Genomic DNA, 10,543 nt, shown 5'->3' with positions numbered 1-10,543 from the left:
ACCCCAACAAATTATGTTTGCAAATAGGAATAAGATTAAGAATAGTTTTATATCAATACTAAAAATCTTCTGCAATTACTTAAATAAAACAAAAAAAATATGTCTCTCTGCCTGTATGCAATCGAAAAAAGGTTTTCATTTCATTCCTTATCTATTTGCAAAAGACGAATAATGATTTTTAAAACTGTAAATAATTAAAAGACAGAATAAGGCTAAAAAGTTTGTACAACCATCAAGGAAATGAGTTTTCCATAAAGTACCTAATCCTCAATTCACATCCGTACATGTACATGCAAAACTCTGGATTCATTTTTGATATTTTACCTGAGAGTTCATAAAAGACATATCAAACAAGAACTTCGATGGCAAAAATGAAACAAAAAAATATTTTTTGTAGACAAGTATCAAATTGAATAAGGACATTTGATTGAAATAAAATTATCATAATATACATGCACATCTTTCTAATTAAAGTGGCAAAAACACGCATATAGAGTTACGTAGACGCAAAAGAATAATTAAAATTGAGAATGGAAACGGGAAATGTGTCAAAGAGACATCAACCCGACCAAAGAGCAGAAAACAGCCCAAGGCCACCAATGGGTCTTCAGCACAGCGAGAAAATCCCGCAAAAATTATATTAATAATAGTTTACGTCAATTTTATAGATTAGAGGATAATAGGTAGAACACGACACACGATTCATGATTTTCCCTGCAAATAAATTAAAACAGGTTTATATACTTTTATCTATAAATTGCATTCCGTACACATGCTTGGCTCTGATCGTTGACCGTTCAGTGAACACTATTACATGATATGCAGGATAATATCAATTGAAAGCAAAAGAGAAAGATTTAATTTGTAAAATCAGATCATTCATTACATTCAACATTCAAAATAGATTTTTGAAAACATCATCATGCAAAAAGTAAAATCACAAAAAATACTGAACTCCGAGGAAAATTCAAAAAGGAAAGTCCCTAATCAAATGGCAAAATCAAAAGCTCAAACACATCAAACCAATGGATAACAACTGTCATATTCCTGACTTGGTACAGACATTTTCTTATGTAGAACATGGTGGATTGAACCTGGTTTTAAAGCTAGCTAAACCTCTCACTTCATATTCTGATTATATGAATATGACTGATGAACTTATTATTCTATCTAACAATTAGCATTGGTAGTCTCGGCAGCTTTCTCTACCCGAGTGCGGGAATTTTTTTGTTCAACAACCCAACACACTCATTCGAGATTGATATTTACTTCTTTATACCACAAGCACGCATTATTTATGAGTAAAGTTGGAACATAGATCAGTTTAGCTTGGATTCATAACAATGTCTTCTGGTAGATATGACCTATATTGCAGACACTCGCTCGCCGTATCAGGCTAGACCAAATCAATGCATATCCATGCCACTCATGTCTTTTCCTCGAGATAAATGTTTAAAAAATATTAATAATGGTTACAATTGTAACGTAATGAACTGCATTTGAACTTAATCTAACTTAATTTTTCTGTTGAATCAGTTGAACATCTAAGTGGTCATCAATGTGTAATACTTGACACTGGACATTAATTTTACGATCGATACAATACAATCAATTTATTTCTATCAATCATTTACTTATAGATAAAGACTTTTGAATGTAACAGTATGATTCAAATACCTTTAACTTACTTAATTTGCATATTTTTGTTATCGAAATGAAAATGTTATAAACTGCTCCCGGTTATTAGTACACGTCAGTTCGTTACGTTATTTCATAGCTCTTTGATCAACTCCGAAAAATCAAGTAAGAGTCTCCCTGTTTTTAAAATTTTAAAACGAAAAGCAACACTGGTGCAATGAAAAACAAATCTGCTACGAATCAGAAATATAAACCGTACACTAGATTTATGATTATGTTCATTTTCTTTTTATCAATCGTTTCTTACCCGGTTAATCCTTATGGCAAAACATGAAAGTATTATGGATAGAACGATCACAGCGTTGCACTGTGAGTCATGGTTATTTATAGTTATTTAGATAGTGTGTGACAATCCGTTTCGGTTGACTGCTCAGATAATCCCTGTATTTAAATGTAAATACCTTACATCAAACTTCTGTCAAAAGTAGAAAAAAAAAATAAAGTAAATCGGATACTCAGAATATATTTTCCTTTACAAATTTTACCGATGCATTACATTTGCGCGCAATAATATTACATTTGCGCTCAAAAATCATTACGTTTGAGCTAAAAAATTATTACATTTACGCGCCTTCTTTTACAGGTAAACACAGGTAAATACAGGTAGATTATACTTATTTATTTATTAAACTATTATTTTCGAGCAGGATAAGTCCATTTTATTATGCACAAACACTAAGTCCTGGAAATATAAATAGATAAAAAATTCTGACAAACGAAAATCCATGTTTAGGCCTATACACAACTTTACCAACCAACTTAAATTATTTACTAAATCGATCAATAATCGGTAAAATTAGGAAACAGAATACTATTTACTCTGGTAATCCGCAATTGAGTTACATGTATGTCTTAAGCTATTACGGAGAAATCAATAGGAAAAATATGTAATTCAAATTTACAAATATGTTCAAAATGCATAATAACTATAGTCATATTTATTATGAATTATCTTTATTTTTACCTGTGGTACCTGTAAAATGAATGCGCGCAAATGTAATCAAAAACTGCGCGCAAACGTAAAAAAATTTAATCCCCAAATGCGCGCAAATGTAATGCGCCCAATTTTACATGACTGAGAACAATTATTTTACATTATTTATAGATAGGGCGAAGTGGTTTGATAATACTTTTGGAATTCGTACACGTGCAAACAAATCCTAAAACAGTGATTTCCATAATGAAAAATATTAAAGATTAATATGTATCAAAGGTTAAATAGAAATAACGCCCCTTTTGAATCAGATTTTTAAAGTTCATATCGAAACGCATAGACGAAATTTGTTTAAGAAATGTTTTAGACATAATTTATTACTAATCATTATATCTTTACAGACAAAGTGAATAACTACACGATTATTAGAATGCACGACTGCAAAGTTTTTATCATGACTTACACACTTGTTCGGGTTAAATTTTTTCATAAAGGGGGAGCAACCCTTGATAAACACAGAGAAAGTGTCGCCCGTCTTACACCCGAATATTTAAAATCTTAACACGACTGAACACGATTTTACAAAATCAAAACAGTATTATTACCTTTGGCCTGAACATGATCTGATCAAGTCTTAATCGAACTCTAGAACAATCTGTATTATTTATCTTGACATGACTGAACGGACTGAAAATTATAGATCGGAACAGCGTCCGAAAGTCTGAAAAAGTCTAAACGTTTTTCTCTTGCGGTAAATTCAGTCGATTAAGACTTGATCAGAAAAAAATGACCGTTTCAGACTGAAATCTTGATACTAGTGTTTGAACCTCAACCAGATCCTGAACCATATTATGTAAACAAAGATGTGAAAATAAAATTTTGGACAGCGTTCATTACTGTTATTATAATAGGATTAGAAGCTGGGTAAAGACGCACAGTTTATTTCAGTTAGGCGGTCATAGTAGCCTTTTCCTCCATTCCTGCATTTTTTCGTAATTTAGTACACCCCAAAAAGCTTTTTGTTATGCGGGTTCTCGAGGTAAAAAGTTCCATTTTCACACAATAAGTACTTTAAAAATTTTGTAGTCCATAGTTTTTACACCTTTTGTCTTTGGTCATCTGCTCTCCAAATCAGCACAAATGGTTAGGCTCAGTCACTTGTTAAATAATGAAACATGCCCATTATCACTGCACAGATTTTGTTAACTACTTTTAAGGCGCATTAGGGATATTGACCAATCTGGGCTGATGCACATTGTAATTAAATCTCGCTGCTATACAGAAGTGTAAATTAAGTTTAAATGCAGTGGAAATTCAGGTTTCGGATATCAGAAATTTGGACAAAATATCCAAATGACTGGAAGGCATTCAATCTGTGGTGATATAAAGAATTTTCAGAACGGCGAACTTGGTTTAAGGTTCGTGGTGACTATTGTCGAAGTACCGGAGCTGATCTAGGTAATATTCATAATGAAAGGGAAAGCAATGTTCTGATAATCAATTTTAAACAGACTTCTCAGTGGATAGGCAATTTTTTAAACAATGGAAAGTATGTCTGGAGTGACTGTACGAATTTGAATTCTACTGATTCGGGAAAATCATCAGAACCAAATAACTTCAATAATAACGAGTACTGCGCACAATTTATGTAACCAATTAAAGTGATAACAATTGTTTTATGTCGTTTAGATTTATATGCAAAATTATCCAAGATATAGGCCTGGTGTATGAGTATATAATAAGAAGTTTTGTTATTGCATTGATATATTACTTGTTGTTACGTTTACAGAAGCCCGGACCTTTGTAAAGTAATGTTTCAGATTTAGTTATCATTGGGTACAAAGAGGTGCTGATTTTTGGGTTGGATTACAGCAACTAAGGAATCAGACATACAGATGGGAAGATGACAGTAATCCCACATACCTCACATGGTGTATAAATGAACCCAAAGCAGATGATAATTTGTGTGCCAAATCATCTGCCATGTGTGGAAATTGGAAAAGTGACAGTTGTTTCAATCAATATCGGTTTGTTTCTGAGAAACTTAGAAATGCATTCCCTTGTCACCATCTCATGGTGTTTATATATCTCAACCTGTTCGATTCGCTCGTGTATGTCACAACATATTTGATTTCAAGGAAAGAAATCTCTGTATTACTGAAAAATTATTACACCAGGGTTTTCGATATCACAAACTAGTCAAAACATTTACTAAATTTTATCATCGGTACAAGGACATCATTCGTAAATATAAATCAACATGCAGACATCTTATACATTCAGGTATTTCACATCCAATATTTTATGGTATATAACAAAGCACAAAAATGTCGGCATTCACCTCAAAAGCTAACCAAACCTTTAAACAGACTTATTCGGAAGGTATATAGTTACGATACTGTTGTCAGGTCATTAAGGATTGCATATTTTGGTATAAATATTGATTCACTCATAGGGTCTTTGCATCGGAAATAAACACATTTATTCTAAAACCAGTTGTTGGCATGATACGGGTTATGTTCTTCTCATATATTTTATGATGGTATGATACTTAACCCCTAACGGGAGGGATTGTACTTGATTTTCATATGATGAATACATAATCTTTCAATCAGTTTAATTGAGTCTGGAGCTGGCATGTCAGTAACTGCAAGTAGTCCTTTGTTAATTTATGTATCATTTTGCTTAGTATCTGTTGTTACCTATTCTGACATCGGACTCGGACTTCTTTTAAACTGAGTTTTACTGTGCGTATTGCTATGTGTTTCTTTATTCTACATTGGCTAGAGGTATAGGGGGAGGGTTGAGATCTCACAAAACATGTTTCACCCCGCCGCATTGTTGCGCTTGTCCCAAGTCAGGAGCCTCTGGTTTTTGTTAGTCTTGTATTTTTTAATTTTAGTTCATTTATATGTTTTGGAGTTTAATGTGACGTCCATTTTCACTGAACTAGTACACAATTTTATTTAGGGGCCAGCTGAGGACCACCTCCGGGTGCGGGATTTTCTCGCTGCGTTGAAGACCCATTGGTGGCCTTCGGCTGTTGTCTGCTCTTTGGTCGGGTTGTTGTCTCTTTGACATATTCCCCATTTCCATTCTCAATTTTATAAAAATATCATTAGAACTTTGTTCTAGTTATAAAATATTAGTAAAAGTTGTAAACATCATAATTTTTAATTTTTTAATTTTTTATTGATGCATACACGTTTTTACTTGAAATAAATTACATAATTTGTCTTTAAGTGACCTCAGTAAGATACAATATTACTGTACGAAGATATTTACATATTTCATTCAGTATCGATGGGACAATTAGTCAATAAAAATAATACAACGAATAAACTTGAACGCGAACCTTTAGCTTTTAATACATGCTAGATAAGAACTCATTGAAACGATCAAACTGGAAATATCAAGTCGATGTAGAATAAACAACAGTTGAAAAAGACGAAAAAATACCAAAACGAATATTTCTAAATTTTACACGCAAAAAAATGAAGATTGAGCATTAGAGAATCAACTGACGATGGGGTTGAAATCATGAGTCCGAAAAGATCAAACAGTATTTACTTACATGTAAAGGGTTTACACTGGATAATTGCCAGTTTGTAATAAGAACGAAAAGGAAACAATTAAAAATGACTCAAGTGAAAATAATATTACAAATGTAATATTTATATGAGTGATAGGTCAAACACTTGAGTAAAGTATAAATAAATATTTTAACTGAAATGAAAGGTTGTCTTTTGTTGATGAAATCTGTGTTTTCCACATTAGTCATAAAAATACAATTTTATCATCCGTAGCGCATGATTCAACGTGACTTTGTACAAAATAATGTTAATTTATATCAGCGAATGTAAAACTGTATGATGAGAAGCGGTCATTGTAAACAATAAAGCGTGTATAATGGATTGTGAAAGGAATACCAAATATCATACATACGAAGAACCCACGGACGAGAATGGATATACACATCTTGCTTCCATATCAGATCATTCTCGAAAGTATGACGACTTGAAACCATCATTGTCGCATCACTCATATTTCGAACCTCAACCAGATCCTCAAGCATACAAAAAACATGAAGATGAGAAGGTAAAATTGGATATATCTGTTATTTCTGATAACAAATCAAAGTGTCGTATAAAGTTATGGATAGCGTTCACCACTGTCATTTTATTAGCATGTGTATTGACAGCTGTGCTGACGTACATTGTAATACAATCTCGATACAACACGAAAGTGTATATTCCTTCAAAAGAAAGCAGCAATAACGGAAATGAAAAAGTTTTCCAGCTATCAGAAATTAGGGCAGAATGTCCAAATGACTGGCAGAAGTTCAATAATTGGTGTTACAAAGAGTTTTCAGAACGGCGAACATGGTTTCAGGCTCGTGACTATTGTCGAAGTATTGGAACTGATCTTGTAAGTGTTCATAATGAAAGGGAAAGCAGTTTTCTAAACAACAATTTTACATTGACTTTTATGTGGATAGGACTCAGCAATTTTCAACACAATGGGAGGTATGTCTGGAGTGACGGAACGATTTTGAATTATACTGATTGGGGACCATCAGAACCGAATAACGTCAATAATAACGAAAACTGCGCGCAGACATACTATCGAAAGTGGAATGACAACAATTGTTTTATGTCGTTCAGATTTATATGCAAAATGCAAATAAATCCAAGGTGTGGGCCAGGTGATTGGATATATTATAAGAATTCTTGTTATTTAATTGATATATCACAGGCTAATTTCACTGAAGCCCGTAGCTATTGTAAGATCAATGATGCAGATTTAGTTATCATTCGTTCGAAAGAGGAATACAATTTTATAGTAAGTCACACGTCTAAACAATCATCGGGTGGTGATTTTTGGATTGGATTACAGAAACTAAGGAATCAGACATACACATGGATAGATGGCAGTAATCCTACGTACCTTCCCTGGCGTAAGGAACCCCAAGGAGATAATGATTTTTGTATTAAATCATCTTTCTCTCATGGAACATGGTCTGGTGATAATTGCAAAAATACTAATCGCTTTATTTGTGAAAAACAATTACTTTGAATTGTACTAACGTTGAAAAGTAGAAAAATGATGTAGCTACACAATACCTGGAAAATTTATGTATTTTCAAAAAAAGTTATATAAGTGAATTTTATTTTAGTTGTGTTTTAGTTATTTTCATTTCAGATCAATTGAAGAAGTTCATGTTTAGGGACCACAATATGATACAATGCACACTGAACAAAGCTACTAACATCCTTCATGTAGTACCAACACTCTGCTTGTTTTACAACCATGACATAATCGTCAATGACATAATTGAGCGCTAAAAACAAAATTCAAGTAATTATAGACAAAACCACAAACCGTATATTTAGTTTTCAGTCCATTCTATGTAAAAATAGCTATGAACAATTCAACTTAACACCAACAATGTGTATAACAACAATATACTCCTTTGAAGTAAGAAGTCGGTAACGGTTCATTTTCTTCGAATAAGGACTGACAACAATGTGACATTTGAAAAAAAAGACGAAAATACTATCCAAACAATAGTTCATAATCATAACATCCTAATACCCAGAGAAGGCCGGAATGAATTTAAGAATTCCGAAAAGATAAACTATACATATGTAAATATGTTAAATCGGGTATAAACTTGATAAACAATTATTCGATCATCATCAAAAGAGGAACACATAATGTAATATAAAGGGTGCATCTAAAATGATCCAGATCATAGCATATAACTAATGAATTCACTGTTACAAAAAACTAAAAAAATGTCAGTCATCTTAAAAGCATTACTGCACAAAATCGTATCAAAAATGTAAATAATTGTGGTTAGCAAGTAAAAGAAAATTTACAATCACCCTGTTTACTTCCCAAACTTCCCAAAATTTTATCCCGGTGTTGCATACGATCGTGATTTTTGTCACTATTCGTGCAATGTTCTTTGAATCGGTCGAAGTAAGATTGAGGAAATGCTTACGTCATCATCATACACACGGTACAGGTATGAAGTACATGCAGTTTATTTGTAGTAAATGCAAATATTATTTGATATGGTATTTATTGAATTATTTTAATGGTGGCTGTGACATTGATAATATCGACATTCTATGATTAGATGCTTTTTCTTTACATGCTTTATAATTCTTTGTACCTATTTCCCAGGATGAGTTCATTCACATCTTGACTGAAAGGAAGAAAAGGAAAAAAGTGGAGTACCCATGCAAGTAGTTCAACCCTTCCACATTTCTGTTTGGTTGTCTAAAAGCAGAAATATCGTAAGTGGTGGCCCTTGCTTTCCAATGTTGTGTCAACGAGGTTTTATATTGGTCTCAGGTATTGAACAGTTTCAAAGAGATAACAACCCGATCAAAGAGCAAACAACAGCCCACGGGCAACAATGGGTATTCTCCAACACAGCGAGAAAATCCCGCAACCTGAGGCAGGCTTCAGCTGGCCCCTAAACAATAATATATACTAGGTCAGCAAAAATGGACGTCACACTAAACTCCGAAACATATTAATGAACCAAATTAAAAATAAAAACATACAAGACTAACAAAGGCCAGAGGTTCCTGATTCGGGACTGGCACAAAAAATGCGCCGGGGTTAAATATGTACATACATACATATAGACAATGGGGAATAAACAAACACACAGCAATACGCACAGTAAAACCCAGTTCAAAAGAAGTCCCAGTACAATGTTAGAATAGGTAACAGAAGAAACTAAACAAAATGACAGTGATCAACATAAATTACCAAAGTACTACTAGCAGTTACTGACATGCCAGCTCCAGACATCAATTAAACTGATCGAACGATTATGTCTTTATCATATGAAAATAAATCACGATCCTTCCCGTTAGGGGTTTAGTATCATATCATCATAAAATATACGAGAAGAACATTACCCGTATCAAGCCAACAACAGGATTTAGAATAAATTTGTTAATTCCCGATGCAAAGACCCTATGAGTGAATTAATATAAATTCCAAAAATGACAACAGTATCGTAACTATATTCCTTCTGAATAAGCCTTTTTAAAGGTTTGGTTAGCTTTTGAGGTGAATGACGACATTTTTGTGCTTTGTATAGAATATATATTACCATAAAAAATGGGATGCGAAATTCCTGAACGTATAAGATGTCTGCACAATGATTTATATTTACGAATAATGTCCGAGTTGGTTTAACGTTTAAGACATCCTGGTTTCTCTTAAATGTCTATTCAAGAAGCTTGCAAGGTAGAGTTGTAGTATCGTTGAACTGTGTGTACTTAAAAGATTTCTATTGAAATATGGAAAATTGAAAGAATGTTTCTATTCTTACTTTCACTCTCAGCTCTTACAATCATTACAAATTAGTTATAGCGGTAATTTTTAATTGCCGAAAGCGAAAAAAAAAAAAAAAAACAACAACCAGTTAGTATTATCTTTACCTTTATGGTTCATCTTTTTATTGGAAAAATGTGTGTTTTGTGAAGTACTAACAAGTAAATGGCTTTTCATGGAATATGAATTTTTATAAGGATAACAAATAATTTGAAAAGGTATTTCAAAAGAACTACAATGTAATTAATAACATATTTTTGGATAACTATTTAGGAATAATTAATGTCAATGGTATATCTTTATTTAAAACAATGACTGACTATCTTTTCAACATGAATTAAATAAGCACTACTGTATAACTTTCCTTTAAATTGGAAAGTGTATCATTTTTAACACGTGTTTAACAATTGAGAGCAATAGCCTAAAAGAATTTTCAGGTTAACATTCAATCCACAACAGTGCATTTAGAAAAAAATTGTTCTTTGGGATTTTGAACTTGATTGATTGATTATTAGTATTTAATGCTACTTTCAACACTCTTGTCTAATT

The 10,543-nt window shown here is 32.6% G+C and overlaps 1 protein-coding gene across 1 annotated transcript; it reads left to right on the top strand.

Moving 5' to 3' along the window:
* The first annotated feature begins 6,381 nt into the window (after positions 1-6,381).
* LOC127706509 (macrophage mannose receptor 1-like) lies at positions 6,382-7,797 on the top strand. Its single transcript, XM_052211173.1, has one exon. It carries the CDS (start codon positions 6,542-6,544, stop codon positions 7,706-7,708), a length of 1,167 nt encoding a protein of 388 aa, XP_052067133.1. The 5' UTR covers positions 6,382-6,541; the 3' UTR covers positions 7,709-7,797.
* The last annotated feature ends 2,746 nt before the right edge of the window (positions 7,798-10,543 follow it).

The sequence above is a fragment of the Mytilus californianus genome, unplaced genomic scaffold, assembly GCF_021869535.1.
Source record: "Mytilus californianus isolate M0D057914Y unplaced genomic scaffold, xbMytCali1.0.p SCAF_6, whole genome shotgun sequence".
Lineage (NCBI taxonomy): Eukaryota > Metazoa > Mollusca > Bivalvia > Mytilida > Mytilidae > Mytilus > Mytilus californianus.
This window is presented reverse-complemented; position numbering and strand designations above follow the sequence as displayed.